The sequence below is a fragment of the Gasterosteus aculeatus genome, chromosome 3 (assembly GCF_964276395.1).
Source record: "Gasterosteus aculeatus chromosome 3, fGasAcu3.hap1.1, whole genome shotgun sequence".
NCBI lineage: Eukaryota > Metazoa > Chordata > Actinopteri > Perciformes > Gasterosteidae > Gasterosteus > Gasterosteus aculeatus.
The window spans coordinates 5448586-5469104 of record NC_135690.1 but is presented as its reverse complement, the minus strand read 5'-3'; the positions used below and the strand labels follow the sequence as shown (position 1 = coordinate 5469104).

Below are 20519 nucleotides of genomic sequence, written 5' to 3'. Positions count from 1 at the left end.
ATTCATCGGGATTGAGCTGTAAATGCTCACCAGCTGTATTGGTAAGCAAAAGAAAATAGTCCCAAACAGATGATTAATTCAAAGGGTGCACAGAGGGACACTTCTCAGTCCTGATAGAGACAACACCTGCGATCTGATAGCATGATGAACGAGCTGTTTGCCTCAGTGTGTGGAAGTGACTCGGCTCATTTAATGTGTGGGGCTACAAAAGGCTTAACTTCAACATTGCTTTCCTCATCTCTTGAAAATAAATTTAACAAATGAATAAATATAGGTCGTTGTCACAGCATTAAAATGATGATGATCACAATTTAAGATCTTCAATGAATTGCAATTTGAAGTGTAAACATTTCTCTATTGGCCAGAGATTGGTCAAAAAATAAATGTGTTTTTGTTTATAGTAAAAAAAAACCCATAGAAATTAATTGAATAGATATTCAATTAATATTTGAGTTATGTTCAGTGATTTGTTAAAAAGTACAGTTACAGAACAATATCCTTTTTTAAGGGAACAATATATTAAAATACTATTACTAGTATTACTGTTTGAGTATAGGCTGATAATTATTTAGTTTATTTATGGGCTAACAAAGACAATATTTATTAATCACGTTGCCAGTCTATCACTGAATGCAGTCGATGATCATGCTGTGAAATCGTTCACCATAGTGAACGCAGCATAGTTATAGTACTCTTATAGCAACTCATATCTGCGGTATCTTCCTGAGATGTTATCAGTTTCTTCTGGAGATAATTGATTCCTTAAAGAGTAAGTTCCCATTGAGACTGGGAGAAAGTATAAGGTCGTCTGCTGACGCTTTACAGAAACACTAAATGGAGCCCCGTGTCCTTTAGATGATCCCTTTGATTTAACGCTGAGTCGCGCCTGCAGAACCTGTTGAAAAATCACTCTCTCGCCTTCCGTCCAAGCGTAATTAAAAAACCCACACGGTCCTCCTCTACAAGTCGTTAACCTCTCCTGATACTTTTTAGGGATTGCGACATAAAGCTCAGAGTTTTTTAATGGGCACAAATCAAATATGTTCCCACGTTAATTTAATTAAGGCCTGCCACCGAAACGTCCGGCCTCGGTCCAAATATTTGATAGGAGCAATACTTTTTTTTTTTTCGCCCCGCCCTTCCACCAAGTTGATTAAAATATGTGATATTTCACATTAGTTTAGTTTTTATGGGCAGTGAGGTAATTCATTGTCGTAAATGGCTTGTCAGAGTGCTCTGTGAGTGATGTAATGCTATGAAGTCTATCGTTTGAATTGCCCCTACGCCTATTAGAGAAAATCGACTTCTGGGCCCATTATTTGATTATCTTGCAGGAAGTTTGGAGAAGGCCATTGGCATCGTGTTATTGCAAGGGATCACATTTTTCAGTTTTGCAAGTGGGCTGATAGCATTATACTGCTTTTAAATGTATGACTGAAAAGGCCCAATATCCTTAGTATTGAGTATTGTTTTGAAATGACACAATTTAACAGTTTTACTGCCATGTAACTGTTCCGCCTATAAATGTAATAGTGATGATAAATAAAATTAATGATTTATATATAGATATATAAATAAAATGCATCTTTCTTTCTCTCTCTCTCTCTCTCTCTCTCTCTCTCTCTTCATATATATATATATATATATATATATATATGTGTGTGTGTGTGTGTGTATATATAGTTGCAAACAGCTCCCCTCCAAGTAATCTCGACCCTTTAATTAAAATATGTCAGGTTCCCATTCGCTGTAAAAGCACTTGAACACGTTCCTGAGGTCCGGCATCGAGGCAGGACCCTAATACCTGGGCCTAATTAACACGCATTTAAAGATACTCATGATGCAAATTACTGCTAACATCGGAACAGGGGTTCAGGGGGAGGGTGGGGGGTAAACGACAAGACGAGATAATTCAACTAATGCATATTTATCTCATGCTAATTGCCGTGCACGGCTAAAGAAAAGCGTGCACTTAATTAATTGACATGGAGGGGGTTGAAGGGGAGGTGGTGGGTGCTGGAAATGAATTGGAGGCACTCAATCTGGAGAGAGGGAGACAAAAACGGGGATAGGGGCTGGGGGCCATGATGGGGGGGGACTCGGCCAGAGGCAAAGACAAAAACAAGTGTTGAATCATTTCGACGGCTATCTTTCATTTCTGTTAAATCAGTTTGGCATTTTGTAAAAGTGCAAAATGTGTTTGTCACTGTGCATTTAGGTAAAAGTAGTGGAAAGAAATTCAGAAGAATGCTGCATTCATTGTTTCATCATATAGCTATTGAACTAATTAAAAATCCAACAAGATCAAAAGTATTTAAAAAATAAACAGTTTATAAAATCCCTGATTACAAATGATCAATAAACTACACGTCTATGGCAATATTTCCAAAAACAACAACTTATAACTACCAACAGCAGCGGTTTGATATAATAAACCATCAGCAACTTTTAAGCAAACACCATAAACCATCAAGTAGAATCTGAAATGAGAGACAGGAATATCATTTTCTATTCAGACGTGGGATTAATCTCTGAAGTCTGTAAATCTTCAGTTTATTGACCTAAATGGGGACAATTTGTGGCCAAGTTCTCTCTGAAATGATTTTAGGTTAATTTGGCATTGAAGGCATTGACATCGTGGGGACATGGTGGATTTCCTAAACGGGTCCTTAACGTCTGTCCCGGTTAGTCACTCTGTGTGTCCCTAATGCCGGATTTCAGAGTGGTTTTGTTAACAAAATAGCTGTGTCCGTCCAGCTCGCCCCGTGTAATTTGGTTTGTGTAGTTGGCCCTGATGTTATAGGGGCCCTCACCCACACACACACACACACACACAAACACACTCCCTGCATCTCATTCATCTGTTTACGGTCTTCCCCTTTTTTTTGAAGGAGAGTGATAGGACGCAGAAGCAAGGCCTTTTCACGCCCCCCTCCCTCTCCTCCTCTCCCCGCTCCGCCCTGCTCCGGAGGCACAAGAATTAAAACAGAAATGTTTTTGAAACGCACACAACGCTCATCCATTTCAAGCCACAGATGGTCTTTTGAATGGAGCGGGTGATGGGTGGGGGTTCCCTTGTGTTGTGTATGTGTGCATGAATGTGGGAGTTTACCCTCGCTTTTAGCCCCCTCTTCCTCCTCCTCCTCCTCCTCCTCCTCTGCTGCACCTCGGCAGCCGTTTTGCTCCTTCGTTCTCTTTCTCCCTTTGTGCCTCCCAACTTTCTCCTTTGCAAACGCCTTTTGTGTCGAACCCGCGCCCACCGCGCGACTCGGCCTTCTGCTCATCTCTCAGAGACGCGCGTTCCAGAGACGGAGACGATAAGCGTCGTGACCCGCTCATGAATCTGGATGCCCTGTAAAGTGCCCAACTGTTGAGTACCGTACGCATCATTTGTGTGACAGTATTTGCGTTGAGCTCTCCTCTCCCGTCATATGTACATTATGTTTGCGTGTATGCGTGTGTGTGTGTGTGTGTGTGGGAGGGAGGTTGTCCCGCGGTGGCACAATGTTCTCATTGTATTTTCATTTGGAGGGCCCCGTGGAGAATGTGGCATGAAGGCAAACACATGCCCACTCCAATCAGCGGGATAAAGACGGGGAGGGAAAAATCATTGCTACTGTGTGTCAAATTCTGAAATCGACCACCTGTTTCTCGCACACAGACACGTACAGTAGACGCTGTAGTGACACATACGAACGCTGGCAGCTGTCCTCGTTGGTGGTCCAGGTTGTGTGTCGAATTCTGCACGTATGTAAGAATGAAACGTGATCGTCCGTCCGCACAGCGTCGTTTTATAGCGCCATTTTAAAATGTCTGCATTCTTTTTGGATGCGGCGCGGGACCGGAGGGGGGGGGGGGCTGCTATCTACTTTCGCACAGCTAAAGAGCCGCTTGCAGCCGAGCTAACCGGCGGAAGAGGAGCGCGGTGGCGTGTCTTTCGCCCCCCCTCGGAGGCTCTGGTAATAAACACGCGAGCCGTCCGCCCGTTTTCGCCGCCTTGGCAGGTTGAGGCCCACTTAACCACGCGAAACCGGACGCTCTTTTCTAAGTCCCTTTGAATGCCTCCCTTTGTCGGCGACACGCCGCCGCGTTAATGTCGTGCACCGTAGAAATTGCCGCGGCCATGGCTATTAGCTCCGGCGCTAAAGTACAGAGGGTGACAGAGAGAAGGGGAGAGCGCCACAAAACCCAGCCGGCTTCAAATGCGGACCATAATTGCATTGCTGTGAAGAGGGTTAGCCCTTTTCTCCCTCCACCACCCCTCCCCTTTCCTCCTCTTCTCTCCCCGTATCGTTTCCCTGACACCCCCCCCCCCCTTCCCCTCCGCCGTCTTTCTCTCTCCTTTTTGTGTGTGCGATTTGTCCCTTAAGCCGGCGTAACGTCTCGGCCGAGGCCGCAGAATGTGGAGAGCAAATTGGAGGCAGAGCGTGAACAATGGAACATGCATCGCTGCTGGGGCATTCTTCTTCTTCTTTTACTGAGAACTGGGGGGGAGGGGGGGTGGAGGGGAGAGAGAGAGAGAGAGAAAGTCATTTTGTGATAAAACTCCAGGGCCGTAGACATCCAGATGCAGACGGCGAGCGTGCAATGCAGGGTGGACACATAGCAGCATGCAAACAAAGCAGGATAGTCGTACTTACGTTACTCATTTCATGTGTGTTGTTGTGTTGAGAATCAAAGTAGGTTTTGGGAGAGAGAGAAAATACACACTGGCACGGAGGAAGCAAACAGCACAACAGCACAAAGTTGAGACATCATTATTTTTCTCCCGTTTTCGGGTTCTACATGGCGTGTTGCCTCCGTCGTCGTCCCCCCTGAGGGGCGTTCAGGGCCACAAAACTCACATCTGTTTGCACGTCTTTTTCTTAAAAATCTTCGTATGCAAGTTTCATTCTGCTGAAGTCAGAGGAACAGTGGGGGAGAGGGAGGTGGGGGGAGGGCGGGCCGGCTACCGTCGGGAGAGGAGATGAGAAGAGGACCGAATAGGGAAAGTGTGACATGAAAAGACCCCGCGGGAAAGGACAGAGCAGCAACCACATGGTGTTTAACTGCAGCGGTCGACCCTTTGCCGGCTCGACGTCCCTTTTCCTCGAGGCCTTTGAGGACTCAGAAGCGGACGAAGGCGAAAAAGGCCCCCAAAAAAGAGTCAAACACAGCACGCAGAGTGTGAAGCGGAACAGCTTGTCCTCGGCGGTGAAAAGCAGCGTGTATCGTTCACATTGAGTCAACAGATTAGCAACGGAGGAAGCTTAGCTATCCCCGGCCTCCCTCGTTTGATGTGTCGGGGGGGGCCTAATTTGATTTTTTTCACCTCCTATTGTTTCAGCCCTAATCCACTTTAAAGTGGAGACGGCTTTCATCCTTTCCTCATCTCCCCTTCTCTCCTTCCCTTGCTGTTGCTGCGTCCCGTTCCATTGTTACCCTCTCCTCATCCCACCAGCGCTCCACAGGCACACGGACATTCCGCCACATTCAGAAGGGGAGTAAGTTGAGTAAACGTTTTTTATCACACTAACATACAACTCAATACCGCCTTTTTTTACAATTACAATTAGCGGCAGCGTTAATCTCCTCGGGAATGAACAGTTTGCGTGCAGAGAAAAGCTCGGCGTTCGACCCGAGTATGTACGTTCTGTACGGAAGTGGCGCCGCCCCGTAGTTGAAGGGGACAAACTGCCACTAACAAGGTTGTTTGGTCCCGTTGACTTTGCTGGATTACATCCGTCCTCTCTCTCCGCTCATACTGCACATCAAATGCAAAGGAAATGCATTAAGCCCGGTGCGTCTCTTCTCCTTAACTTCCCCACAGTCGAAGTGCTCCAACAGCTCTTGATGGTAATAAAAGGCCTTTGGGGTACGAGGGGTTTTTCTTTGCCCTTGAAGCGCTCCCTTCCACCGAGCCACCACATCCCATTCTCCGCTGCAGGCTGTATTAACTCTGAAGAAAAGCCTTCTGGAGAAGCTCAAGAATGGTTGCAGCAAAGAAGTGGTGGAAATTGTCACCGCAGAGAGAACACCCCCTCCCTTCCCCTGTGCCCCCCCCACCCCCCACCAGCTCCCCACCCCTCGGTGAAAACAGCGAAGTGACCAGCCCCTTGGCTCGGTGACTGCGCTCAGCTCGCTTTAAGGGAGCTTAATGCACCCAACCCTCAACAACCCCCATTGTCCAACCCCCCTACTCCCTCCCCACCCGACCCCAAGCTACCCCCCCCCACTCCGCCAACACACACATACACAATACCAATGCACACACACAAAAACACCAGCCGTGAAAAGAGCCACACACATCAACTCCTTTTGTGTTTGGCTTCTTCTCCAAACCATTGACTGACTGACTCACTGCTGCCTCATTTGCACCCTTCCTCCATCACCTCCACGCCAGGCTGCAGGCCTGTCCCCTCTCTCACCATGCACCCGTCCTTCTCCTCCTCTCGCTGCCCCCCCCCCTCCCTCCCTCTCTTCCAAACGTCCCTCCCAAAAGTGGTAGTAGTAGCCCCACAGGAGACAGCGGGGACAGACAGTGCATATGTTGGGTGGGTGACTCCGCTCCGCTGTGTTTAAAGAACCATCTGGTGTAGTTTGTATTCAAACACGCAGCGTCAATAGAACGTTAAGAGAGCTCCCTTTGTCCCCCCTCGTCCTTTCTCTTTGAGTCCCCTCTCACCTTTTCCTTTGTGAGCGTATGGGGGTGCAGCTTCACAGAGCCACTAATGCATTCGGTTGTGCGGTTGGCACGTAGTGTGGCAAACTGTTGGCCTTCTCACAACAAAACAATGCGAGGAAAGAGTGTAACCAGTTTCGTGTTTAGTGCAGCACTGCATCAAAATGTGTGTGTGTGTGTGTGATGGATTAGCTCGGTGAGGGGCTCAGCGGTACGCTGATATCTTTGCTCAGTGCTCACAGCATGATACACCAGATACTGGCACGTGCTCACTCTCTCTCGCACACACACACACACACACACATTTGAGCGGGGATTTGGTGTCCAGCAGCGTGTAGACAACCCAGTGGTGAGCTGTCACCACGTGTATGTGTGTGTGTGTGTGTGTGTGTGTGCGTTTGAAGCTTTGTCCCTCTAACGGTCCTCTAATCCTTCTAGAGTGGCCCTGATAGGCCTAATGACACACATTGGGAGACTACAGGGGGCTGCACCTGTGTGTGTGTGTGTGTGTGTGTGTGTGTTTGGGTGTATTGGGGCTATTAACACTTGCTGTGACACTTAAACATGATACTTCCTCATCCCTGTCCTGTTTTTTATTTAACTACTTTGAGGTAAACTGCAGTCAAAGCAATATGAGGACTTTATATTGGACGTAAATCTTTTTATTTCTTGTTCAAGTGCGTCATAGAAAGCGTATGGTAACAGAGCTGTGTACACAAATGTCAAATTCTTTTTTTTTACGGGTTCGGGCCTCACCCAATTAAAGTCTCAGACTTGAGAGTCGTGCTCGAGTTCTTCGCTTAACTTTTGAGTGCTGAATGGGGAGAATTTAACGCAGACTGAAAGTCTATCGGTTGAAAATCGTATTTTAAATGGTCTGTTTTTTTTTTTTACATGCTGTAAATACCATCACGGTAACTTAGCGACCGCGGGGAACCAGCTGACACACACGTCTCTCTCCATAGGAAACCGACTCGTAAACTAGCAGCTACCTGTTAACTGAAGCAGGTGGTTTAACTGCTGTCCAGCCGCTGGCTACCAGGCTAATGGCTTCCTGTTCCGCACACGCACGCACACGTTCTGAACCCACAGGAAATGTGTGCGTCGCCCTCAATGACAGGTCCCGACGTACCAAACTCCCAGAGCGCCTCAGCTCTCCGTGCTTTTACCGCCATTTATGCTTTTTTTCCATCCGGCGGACACGATTCAGACAGCGGTGAAGCGCTGTTGTCACTGAAAAGTGACAGCTCCTGCGTGTCTGCATTGGTCCCCCTCAATAATCCTTTTATGTGACATAAAAACCCGAGAGAGACAGAAGCAAGGGGGTTCCGTTACTGCGGGGCGGGCGTCTCTGTTTCCGTCCCTTCTTTCGGGCGGGAAAAAACTTTCTTTTTACACTTTGAAACGTGTATTTGTCTCCGTCTAGAAAAAAAGACCAAAAAAAAATCACATGGGAAGGAAGGAGTAAAAGATAAAGCAGCACATGTAACAATCCGTTGGCGTGTCTGTGTGTGTGTGTGTGTGTGTGTGTGTGTGTGTGTGTGTGTGTGTGTGTGTGTGTGTGTGTGTGTGTGCGCGTGTGATGAGAGCAAAGTGAGGTTAGATTATAGGGTCTGGGCTCTTGGGTGGGTGGAGGTGGAGGGAGGTGCAGCACACGGACAGCTAGTGACATGATGGGACTCCTAATGGTCATAATTGGCGGTGGCTTTGACAGCAACTATACGATAGCCGCACAATATACACATCTCTGACTGCGGGCGCGCATGTATTTCTTTAAGACGAAATTTACACAAAATTGCGGCTAGGTTGTTGAACCGCTTGTTTGCACCCGCCGCCTGTTTCTCTCTGTCTCTCTTTGTGTGTGTGAGAGTCAGATATAAATATTGTATGAACGCAGTTGAGTTGGCTGCTGACAGGTAGCAGTTAAGCTTGCTCCCCTCCCACCTGTTTTTGCTCTTTCTTTTTAATGCTGCTTACACACACACACACACACACGTTCACACACTAGTGCCAGTGTTGCTGTTCCAGAAAAACCCAGAAGCAGCAGGTGCCTTTTATTGTGACTTTAACTGCTCATCCGTCCATTTCTTCACCAGTCTCCATCCGCCCTTCACCCATTTCACACTTTAACATTTGTATTTGTACGGTAACCTCTGATGCTTTAGCTGTAGTGAAGGATGGTTTGCCGTGCCATCTCTCAACAACCAACAATACTCTAGTAGGAAATACATTGTGGTGTAATGGGAAATGATCTGCTGTCTAATGCATACCTGGATAATACAACAGATACACCTGAATCATTTGGTCTAGAATCTACTTTTAATTCGGCCATAAACGAAAAGATTCACATCTGTGACAAATTGAGTGAAATCACATTTAGTCTCTATTTATATGCTTCTTCTTTATTATAGTGTGATTTCCTTTGTTTCCAAAATTGAGTCAGCAGAGCTAGAAAGTGTAGAAAGAGAGAGAGAGAGAGAGGTTTGCAATGCAAACAGCAGACCATCTCTTTCACCTGGCTGAGCTGCAGCGCTCTGTGTGTGTGTGTGTGTGTGTGTGTGTGTGTGTGTGTGTGTGTGTGTGTGTGTGTGTGTGTTAGAGCCCAAAACCCTCTGATCTCGGTTCAAAGGCAGCAGGGAAGAGTCTCAAAGAATTCTGGGTCCAGGGAAGAGCTGGACGAAAGGGATGCTACAAAGAATGAAAGAGAAAAAAAAATATTTTTTATTTTAAAGTCAAGGAGAGTAGGAGATGAGAAAAGGAAAAGAGTCCCCTGGGCGGGAAAATCCTTCAGAGCACACATGGATATGTGGCGTTCAAAAGCCTTGTTTTGATCAGCGTGCCGTCAAATATCACCACGTTGTACTTTTACATCCTTAAGACTATTCTAAATGTGTTGTCAGGTCAATCTGAGATGCCCATTAGTAAGCATTATTCACAACTACAAGAATATGGGGCTTGATGTTCAGTGCCGACATCTAAAGCTCAGATCCACAAAGTTTGGAGATGGTCAAATGAGCCCAATTTCATTTTTCAACCCCCTAAAGACAAGAAGCAAGTAGAGCAATGAAAGTCAATGGCGGTGAGATGAGTCGTGGGAGTTAAGAAGTTAAGTTCAGACACAGTTACTCTACTGTGAGTGTGTGTGTGTGGGTGAGAGAGGGAGAGAGAGGAACGGCCGACTGATGGTCTTAACAGTAAAACTAATAGTAGATGACGCTGTTAGCTGGAGACTCACTTCTCTGTGAAGTTTCCAGCTGTTTTTGCAAGACAACACACACACACACACACACACACACCGATATGGACACACACAAACACTTTTGGGATTGTCAAACTAAACGTTGTGTAGAAGTTGTATTAAAAAAAGGTTTAAAAAGCTAAAGTAACACACGAAAAGATCAATTTCTTGTGGCGGGATGACAGGATATACATTCTTTTTTCCCGTTGATCCTCGCTAGAGACCTCTGGGGTTCGTTACGATGGATGGAGCTAAGAGACAGAGACACGGCACACAAGGGAAAAGAATTTTGGGAAATTTACGCCTCAATTTCAGCTGCAGTTTTGTCAAGAATGTCAGTTTATGGCCCGCTGTCCGAGTCCATTCCCTCTCATTTTAATTCATTTAGGATGTTATATTAAGTTTATTTTGAAAAGTTACTGAGGATCAAAAACCGTGCTACCGTGCTTCTGTGTGTCGTTGAGTCAGAGCTGAAAGGGTTAAATCCTCAGTTGGCCACTAAAGCCTGCAGACATGCCTTACAAAAGCTTACAAAATGACAACTGTCGCACAAAGGCACTTGGAGATTGACGGAGAAAAGTTCAAACACACACTCAGAGAACAAAAGAACAAAGTGAAGAAAAACTATATCCTGCCTGCGAAGGACTTAACTATCTCCTTCTAACAACATTTCCATTCTGCATATGAAGAACTTGACTTCTGAGACTTAATGGGACACCCACTTCAACAAACAATGCCTGGCACAGGGAGGAGACCCCCCACAGCGAGTTCCCACATCTCCAGATTCCACACAGCAAGCTGCCGGAGCACTTTCACCCCCCGACCACAGTCCCGTACCTCAAGTTTCAGTGGCGGCTGGTCCCCCTGAGAGGAAAACACCACAACACGCCACTCGGGCCTGTGATGATCTGACACGTATGGCCACGTCTCACGGCCGTGAGCTCCACTCTGAGCAGCTTAGGGACAGAAGAGTGGAGGAGACCAAAGAGCTCAGTGAGCTTTAAGAACTCAAGTAGGGGCAGATGAAAGTGACGGTTAAAATAAAGGAGGTCTGGTCTGCAGACCTTTGACTAGAGCAGTGACTTGGAGCTCCAGATGTCGTTCTCCATGAGGTAAAGCAGCTGAAGGAGGCACTTCAGAAGACAGAAAGAAGCAGATATCTACCTGGCCCAGCAAAGGCAGAAGGAGAATGAGAAACAGGCCACTCTGACTCAGGCGAGTGACACCAGGAGTCAAAAAAGAGTCCCGTATGGCGTCAAGTGTGACTGCTGACCTGAAGGAGCCCAACAAGCCTAAAAGATCCCTCCAGTCATTCAAGATAGCTGGAGGACAACTAGTGTCTCTCGCTCTATTCATCTATGGCTCTATGCATGTGTTCCTCTAAGCTTTTCTGTCACTTTACGGCAGAGACAGATAAATATTTCAATCACTGACTGTCATCTGTCATTGAGGGTTACCGAGTCGACCACAACCAAATAAAATCTCTATAGAATTTTCATCAAAGGACATTTTACATTTTTAGTGCACAGCCTTTTCTCAATTTACATCATCAATTCTGTGAAATTACAAATGTAGAATTGGGATTAAAATATTTAACAAAATGAGAACTTTTTATCATGTATGGAAATGCAGCTATCAAATAGGTTACTTTCAATGGTGTGGACAAACTGTTAAAGCAGCTCACCAGGCAACTCAGAAACACCTCGTCTTTACCAATAGACAAGAAAACCCTCTGTATCAATTCCTTTTTGTTCGGTTTAATGTTGTCTCCATAAACAAGACATCCGAGACTTTCCATGCATGAGACGCGCATCGGCCCGGGTTCCCTCGCTTCCTCTGCTTCAAGTTATTGATTGCATTCAAGCAACTGGGAAGCATACACCTCATTTGGATTTTGTTTTTTTTGTCTGTGGAACCAAACAAATTACACCGCTGGTTAATATCACCATTTGTACTGGAGTTATCCTTCGGATTTGGTCTATTTCCACACTGTCCTGTCTTGGTAGGGTCCCAGTTATTAGTTAATAATCATCTCCAATTACACCTCTCAAGAAATTCTATATTAACCCCACGTCAATCTAGCCTCAGAGCTGTATATAGTACACACACTTCTACTGTTACTTTGCTTACAAATGACTTGTGCTCCAATCTATCAAAATCAATTTGAAGTCGCAGAGACAAAAATCCTGAGAAACAACCATTCAGTATTTTAAGACAGAGAGTTTCACATTATTGTTCTATGCCGGGTTGTGTCCTGTCCGCGGTTTTGTTGTGGACACCATTTTAGCAATCTATATAGAAATAATAATCCTCAGGGTCCCAGAGTATGAATATCTTGGTATTGATCTAAATTTCACAATGATTCATCAGTGTGTGTGTGTGTGTCCCACCACTAAACACTGATGGCCGTGGTCTCTCTCTTTGTCTGTCGGGCAGCTGGACACCAGTCTGCTCTTCTTTCCCAAATGCGCACACACACACACACACACACACACACACACACACACACACAGGGAGAGACAGACAGACACGTGGACAGGTCCGGTCTGTTTTTGTGGGAGGAAGGTGTCTCGGGTCAGTGGTAAAAGGCCAGGCCTGCTTTTTCATTGGTCTACCTCTCACTTCCTACTTCCTGCGTGACCCGGCACCATCTGGGGAAGTGATTGGTCGAGAAGAAGCAGAAGCCTCTGGAGGAAGGTCGGGCGGGGTTGACGCGGGTTTCCCCTCTGAGGCCTGTCACTCCAACGAGTCGTAGAGCCGCCGCTAATGATCAAACCAGCCGAGTCACGAACGCTTTCACCTGCTTGCGTTTGAATGGTTTCCATCTATGCATGGGACCATGAGGGGGGGGGGGGGGGTGAAGTGAATGAAAGACAAGCACAAATGATAATCTTATTTCAATGAAGAATAAACAAGAGAATATGGGAAATGATTACAGGGGAGAAAACAAAGGGAGAACAAAGGAATAAAAACACACATGAAATGAAAGCAGGACATATAAAGCAGGTGAGAGAGAAGAGGCAAGAAAAGTATAGAAGATGAGAGAGGACTCAAGAGACAGGGAGAGAAGAAATGAAGAACAGGAAAGAAAGAAAGAAAGGAAAAGGGAATTAGGTGAGAAAATGGGAAAGAAAAGGTAAAGGAATACAGAACCAAAACATGTCAGACATACAAGGAATTCGGCTTGGCGGTTGGTGCGTAACATCAGACAGTAAGACAATGGACAACAAGACAACACTGTGCAAGACAGAAATGTTTAATCTATAAATTTACTAGAGCAGCTAAACGGCAAAGAGAGGGAAGGAAAGAAGGCGAGAAAATACAAGAGGAAAAGGAAAGGGCGACCGAAGACGGGAAATGAGGACAGAGGACAAAATGAATGAAGATAGGAGAGGAAGGAGGGACACAGAGAAGAAAGGACATGGGACACATCTCTTTCTTCCTCCCCTTCTGTCTCCTGTCCTTCCCTCCCTGCGTTCGCCCCCTTACTCCCTTCACGCATGCATCCCACATTTCCACATGCCTCCTTTCCTCTCCTCCTCGCCTTTTGTCCTCACCTCTTTTCACCCCTCTCCCTCCCCTCTCTGTCTTTACACCCCCCTCTACCTCCTTCCTCTGCCCCCCCCCCCCCCCCCAGTCTCTCCTGTTTATGAAGGTAAATTTATAGGTCTACCAGGAGCTGTTAGCTGGAGGTGGCCTCCGCTGCTCAAACCACAACAAGGCTTCGCCCTCCACATGGAGCAGAAACGGCATAGTGGGCACACTGGGTTATTTCCATCAGCGCGCATTACACACGACGGTACACTCACACCTCCCGTTATCTACTAATGAGCATCACTGTTTTCTCCCTGCTGCTTCCCCCCTTGGATCCCGCCTCGCTCCATCATGCTCTCGATGAGTGGTCGGCTGGGTTTTCCTTTTTTTTTTTTCTTCCCTCCTCTTACTTTGTGTTGCTCCATCTAGCATTTGTTTTTTATTGGTCTACAAGGAGCCGTTAGCCGGTGGTGGGCTCCGTTTTTTAAATAAAAACAGCACATGTGCATGTGCTGTTTTTCACACACCGCTGTTATAAGTCAGCTCACTCAGTAGTTGTATCATTTATGTAGTGTGTCCTCCCTGCAGCACGTTTGTCCCTGTTTCTGTGCACCATATAAACTGGGAACAAATGTGCCAGAAAGACCAGGAGACGCCACAACGTGAGATAGTAGTACTAATACTTTTTAAGACTAATTTAGCTTCCTTTCCTCCTTTTTTTTATCCTATTGATGAACATACTACCCCTCTAGACTCACATCGTCAAGGAGGGTGTAACTAAAAAGGGCTGCTCACTCTTTGGTGGTCTGATCCCTCTTCCCACATTACACTAACTAACCACAGAATGGAGCAAACCTACTGGATAATGGAAGGAAAAGCTCACACAGTTGTATACTGCATATACGTATGGTGTGTGTATATATATATACGACTTAACTGAATAAAAATACATATTTAAATGACAGTGTTAAAGACGGAATAGGGGAATTAAAGAATTAAAGCATTAAAGAAAATCATTTGAATACAAATGTATTATAATTACAATGAATATTCATTAAAAAAATGAAGTTACAATGGAAAAGTCCAATGGAACCGCTGTAAATGTGTGAGAATAGGTTTATTCGTTTTTCAGAGCATTGTAACACGATTTCTTTAAGGAATATTATGTTACACAGGATTTATTAACCTGACATGAATTTGAGCCACCGAAATGATTACCCTAACCCTGTCCTTTCGTAAAGTTTCACCAAGCCCATGTTGTGTGTTTATGATGAAGTGTGTGTTTTGTCGTCATCCACACAATTTGTCTAACTCTCTCACCCTCCTCCCTCTCTTTCATGTGCCGCCTCCTCCCTTCTTCTCCTCACCTCAGGTAAGTCAAACTGCTTTCTACTTTCTCACATAGTCACACACGACCTGAGGACACCCGATGGTGAGTCCACAGGAGGGAGGGGGCGCGTTGAGGGGAAGGGATGGGGGAGGTTTAGGGGTGAAGTCGGGGTGCAGCGTTTTATGAAGTCACCACGAGGAGAGGCCTCGACTTGTGTGGCTGGCTGTTAAAGTGGTCCCGGGCCGGTGGGGTTACGCAGCGTCGGCCGACCTGCTGCTGAATGGCAAAATCAGATGGGCCCCCCCTCCCCCCCCACGCTCACTCCCCTAATGGTACCAGCTCTGAGCACACGCACAACGCCATTCACAGGTGAAACGCACCAGTCAGAGTGACTCGACGAGCTCCAATGCAGTAGAATGCACATCACACACACACACACACACACACACACACACATTCCTCAGGCAGTAGTCGTGTCAGGTTTTTTTTTTTACTGATCGCTTGTCGTCTGGTGGGACCAAGGTGACATTTCCTCTTACGACCCTAAATGTGAAACACAGTGCGTGCGTGCGTCCCTCTTCGGATAATGAGGGGTCTATATGCAGGCTCGCCAGGGTATTAAATATGTAACAGCAGGTTGGGAGCGGTGGACAGAGGTGAGTTGTCACACACACAAACAGCCCACGCGCACACTCACAGTCGAGGCGTTAATGTGACTTTTCCGTCTTTTCCAGCCCCCCCTCACCCCCCCCCCCCCCCCCCCCCCTCCTCCTCTGTGTTAAATGTTTTGTCTGTCTCCCAGACTGACAGGTGTTCTGCCCGTCCCGCGCGGTAATTAGTCACGTAGAAGCACACACACTTGCAAGGAGGAGGAAGCCAGTGGATCTGGCAATGTGAGTGTGTGGGGGGGGGGGCTGCTTCAGGAATCAGGAAACATTTATTGCCATAATATGTCAGACATACAAGGAATTTGACTTGGCGGTTGGTGCGTAACAGCAGACAGTACGACAATGGACAACAAGACAACAGTGCAAGGGGAATAAAATAAAATGCTAAAATGCTTGTAACCCTCCCATGCCTTCAGGTCAATTGCTGTGCATTTGTTTGCGACTTCAGTCCCCCCCAAAGAAACTAAAATGCCCCACTGATCCACCTTAAAGGTGCACTGCTATGGAACAATTGATTAAATATCAGCACATATTCTCAGAATTCACTGAAAATGTTCGTTCCCCGTGCTTTGTCCAGCATGTGCAAAGCCTTGGTGGACTCTTGTTTGGTTTCTAGGAGGACTTCACGGCTATTCCCCAGCTGTGGTCTCACACACACACACACACACACACACACACACGCACACGCGAGCATCAGTCAATAGGGGTTCCCACCCGCTCTTATCCTCAGAAGATGCCAAATCTTCTTCTTCTTCATCTTCTCTATCCTCTTGCCTCCTTTTATCACCTCTTGTCTTAATTCTCTCATTTCTCTTTACCTCTGCCAAGATTGATTTCCTTTCCCACCGTCTCACGCAGGCTTCTCCAGTGCTCTCCCATACGGCCTGTGAGGCTTGCTAATACATACGTACACACACACACGCACACGAGTGCACGCACCCTTTTGAGAGTCACAGTAATGGAATTAGAAGGGTGTGCTGAAATATTGAAGAGTGCCAATGCAAATTATGAATAGGCTGGCAATGTATCTGCCGTGTGTGTGTGTGTGTGTGTGTGTGTGTGTGTAATGCACACTGCAGTTAGCCTGGCCTGCAGGGACAAAGAGGTACCAAGTTCAAGCGCACACACACACACTCACACGTTGACACACACTGACGTGTAAACACACGCGCTCTTCATCACCCAGCACTCAGTCTGTTCACCCCACAACGACACCCCACTTACATTTGTCTCACAGCAAGAGGAGTAAAGCCTTCGTAATGTGTGCGTATGTGTGCAGGTCCATGTGTGTGTGTCTTTATGCATGTGAGCAAAGTATGTGTGCAAATATGACTGTGTGTGCCCTGAGTGTGTCTGTCTGTGTGTGTTTGTGTGTCCTAGCAGTGTCTAAGGTTGCTGGCTGAATGGAGGAGAAAATTAGACCTGATATGATAGTCACGCTTCACATTGTGCGTGTGTGTCTGTGTGCGGGTGTATGTGTGTGTGACTGTGATGACGGTCACTGGAGCCAGTAGTACACAAAGACAGCGGAATATCAACAAGGTTCTGATAGTACAGGCAGAGAGACAAGGCCCAGATATATAAAGCGCTTTAGATAGCAGGAATTTTTGATTTTGATTTTGTTTGCTGATGTATGACTATGTAATTCTTCCTTTCTCGGTACTGAGATTAAAAAAAAAAAATGTGATGAAAAATGCAAACGAAAAACAACGCACTTAGACGAGGAAGTGTTCTCAAACATTTGTTGTACCGCGAAACCTCGTTCAAATGCATCTTGGTCCAATAAGGCATTCGAATGGAAAGTAGCAATGCGTTGAAGGACTCTTTGGAGAGTTATTGTTATGTGCCGCGGGAACCGAAGGCCGGCTCAGCCTGGTTCTGACCAGCGACTAAATTCAAGAAGTCAGTGTCAAGTGTCATTGGTTCGAAGGGGATTCTGTCAAAAAAGATCTCTGGTCATAAGCATAAAAATTCAGGAAGTCATATTATTTGGGGGCGCGGCATCTTGTGTTGTGATCGTGTATCTTTCTTCCCTTCATCGCTGAGGTTTCTCATTACTGTGAGCAGTTTGTCGCCAACAACGCCTCGCTGAGTGTTGCCGCGGCGACTAATTCAACATTCAAACTCATCTTGCCCAACTGGAGGTGAGGTCACGACTGACAGATGTTTGGGCCAATAGCGTGCAGGTGTAAATCCCTCCCTTAGGAATCGAGCAGCCCTAATCAAGCCCATGTAATACACTAGTTCCCATTAGCTCCCATGGGCTAATTAGCATTCTAATTACTGATTGCAAATGAAAGGTGCGTCGGTTGTGTTCCGCCCGTGAGTGGAGAGCTGAGAGAGAGACACACACACACACACACGCACACACACATAACCACATATGCACCTCAGACACGTACGTGCTGTCATACTCACACACACACTGAGTGATCATCGTTAAGAGGCTTATCGTGCTCTTGTTCCTCTGCACATTTCCAGTCCCCTCTCATCCATGGCGGCGTCCTCATTAGGATCATAATGCAGTACATATACACACTGGCAGAAAACACGCGCGCATACGCCCATGAACATTAAAGATGGTAATAAAGAAACAAACATAAAACATTATATACTGCCAAAGTGTTGCTGTTGTTTCTACCAATTAACACAGCGCTGATTTACTGGGTAAAGGGGGGGGCGGGGACACACATACAGATATCACACAGAAACACACGCTAGTGTGTATTTGTGTGGTTGAACAAGGTGGCAAAAATGACGAGTTTATTACAGTAGAACTAGAATGTGCCCAATTGTGCATGTGTGTTTGTGAATAGGAGACAGAGAGAGGCAGAGACGGTGTGTGTTTGGAGGGGTCTGGGGGGGGGGGGGGGGGGGGGGGGGGAGGTAGATGAAAGCAAACTCTCCACACAGCCAATCATCATGTTATGCTGCTCAGTTAGTTGCTTTAACAAGGCTCCTCTAAGCCGCACTCCAGTCCAGCGTGTGAGAGAGGAACACCTCGCCGCGGCCTACTGGAGCTGCTCGGGTTTCTTTCGCCCTCGTTGTGAAGCCGTTATCTCTACTAGAACCAATTTCATCATTTGTAAAGGCTTCGTTTTGCTCCAGTTAATCTGCTTTTCATTGCAAACGATCTAGATTCTAATGTACGTAAACCCTGAGTTTCCTTTTGACAAAATCTTTTTGTTAAAAAAAACACCTTAGGATGTTTTCCAGAAATGGATCAACCAGAGTGACAATAATTAGGATGAATTATATGTTACAAAAACATATCTTCCATTTGACAAGGTCTGGTGAATAGTTTTAGTTTTTTGCAAATACGTCTATATATCATAAAAATCATAATAGTTCTATGTGCATTCTCTAAGACACCATTTCATTGAGAAGTTGTTCTCACACACATCCACAAAGTGTGATTGTTAGCACCATATTGTGTGTAAAATTGGTGGAGAAAAAAAAAAAAAAGCCACGGGTAAATTGGAGACTGACTTTGCCGGTGTGTTTGATGTGATTGATGCTCGGCAACCGGTGTTTACTCTTGTTGGTCAATTGAAAAGGCCGCATGGCAGTCTGGGGAAAGCACGATAGGGAGAAGAGCCAAAGTGGCGGTGTGAGGTGCTGAACGCTGACACAGAGACAAATAGATAGAAAGCTGTTAGAGAAGAGAGGACACGGTGAGAGGGAGGGAGGGAGGGAGGGAGGGAGGATGAGCCAGACACAGACTGCACTGAAAGGGAGCATTAGATTTGATTTCAGTAAAGAGGAGTAGTGAGAAATCAGTAAGGAAAGGAGGAAAAAAGAGATACACAGTAATGAACGATAGCTGATAACGGCCCCCGACGTGTCCACATGCGTAGTTTAAGGGACGGATGGATGGAGAAGGGGCAGACGGTCTAAGTAACAGACAGAAAAGAGCTCTAACGAGTGGTGAGGAAGGGAGAGAGAGTGGGAGGGCAGCAGGGGTGGAGATGCTGGACATTCCTGTCAGCAGGCCTTTAAATGAAAGGAGACAGTGTGTGTTGGGGGGGAAGATTGGAAGGCATTAAGGCCTGGCATGTCCTGTGACACCCCGAGAGGCAGAGAGACCTGGAGAGGGAGAGAGAGAGAGAGGGGGGGGGAAGCCAATTCAATTCTTCTACCAAGTGCCCACTTGTCCATGTTAAATCTCTTAGTGCGTGAGTGTGTGTGTGTGTGTGTGTGTGTGCATAGGCATTCCTACAGTATATGTGTGCGCCTTGATCCCCGCGTGCCGACATGTGTGTGTCTGTGTGTGTGTGCGTGGTCCTGAAAGGTGAGGTGATTTAGTGAGAACAGAAGAGAGAGACGATCTATAACGGCCATGCTGCCCTCGCCTTTGTTCACCACCAAAGCCGGAGCTTATCGGCTGCACAGATTACTGCTGTATCGATGCCGCCTCCTGTTTATGTGTGTGTCTGTGAGGCGGGCGAGGGGGGCTCTGTGCTTGTTTACCTATAGATGGGATGGGTGAGAGAGAAGAAGGGAAGGATGGACTAACAGGCATGCCTGTTCCCGTCGCCGACACACAAAATCGAGGCATCGCGTCTGTGATTCTGGTAGTTTGAAGACTAGTGCTTCATTATACTCTGACGGGTCTGTTTTGATTCAGGCTCAAAATGTCCAGTAGGGTAAAAATCAGCCTTCGCTCTTCAGCCAATAATTATTTCTCTCTTATTTGATGTTAAGGGGCTGAGGTGAGTAAGGGCTTGATCGTATGAAACCCCCCAAAAATGTGAAAATAACCGCCTGACGTGTTTCCCTGTTTTATTACGTTTGATCGAGGCTATTTCAGTCCCCGCTGTTAGACAGTATGCGAGCTGGTCTAAAAAGAAAGATCTATTGTCTGGCCCTTCGTGTCCGTACCGTCGGTCTTGGGTCGTCCGCCATGGCGTTATTTAACCTTTCACCCCAAGGTCTGTTATGTGAAATGGGGTCTAAGCAACATTGAGAAAAAAAAAAAAACGTGGCCTACGGGACGAGAGCCGAGAGGACCAGAATCTGTACCGCCGGGAACGTCTTCCTTTTCTACTCGCGCCCGCTCGTCTTTCTCTCTCCCTTTTTGTGACGGGG

General features: G+C 46.4%; 1 protein-coding gene across 12 annotated transcripts in view; it reads left to right on the top strand.

Annotated features, from left to right (window-relative positions):
* rnf220a (ring finger protein 220a) overlaps positions 1 to 20519 on the top strand; it is a 132905-nt gene that overhangs the window by 33957 nt on the left and 78429 nt on the right. For 5 of the 12 annotated variants that reach the window (XM_078098664.1, XM_078098658.1, XM_078098662.1 and 2 more), the window contains exon 3: positions 13537 to 13698. The exons of 4 other annotated variants lie outside the window; for them this stretch is intronic. In XM_078098664.1, coding sequence (XP_077954790.1) covers positions 13537 to 13698 — 162 coding nt within the window. Of the gene's footprint in view, positions 1 to 13536; positions 13699 to 14805; positions 14866 to 20519 lie in introns of all 12 variants that reach the window. 3 more of the 12 variants (XM_078098665.1, XM_078098661.1, XM_078098659.1) reach the window with 1 other exon arrangement.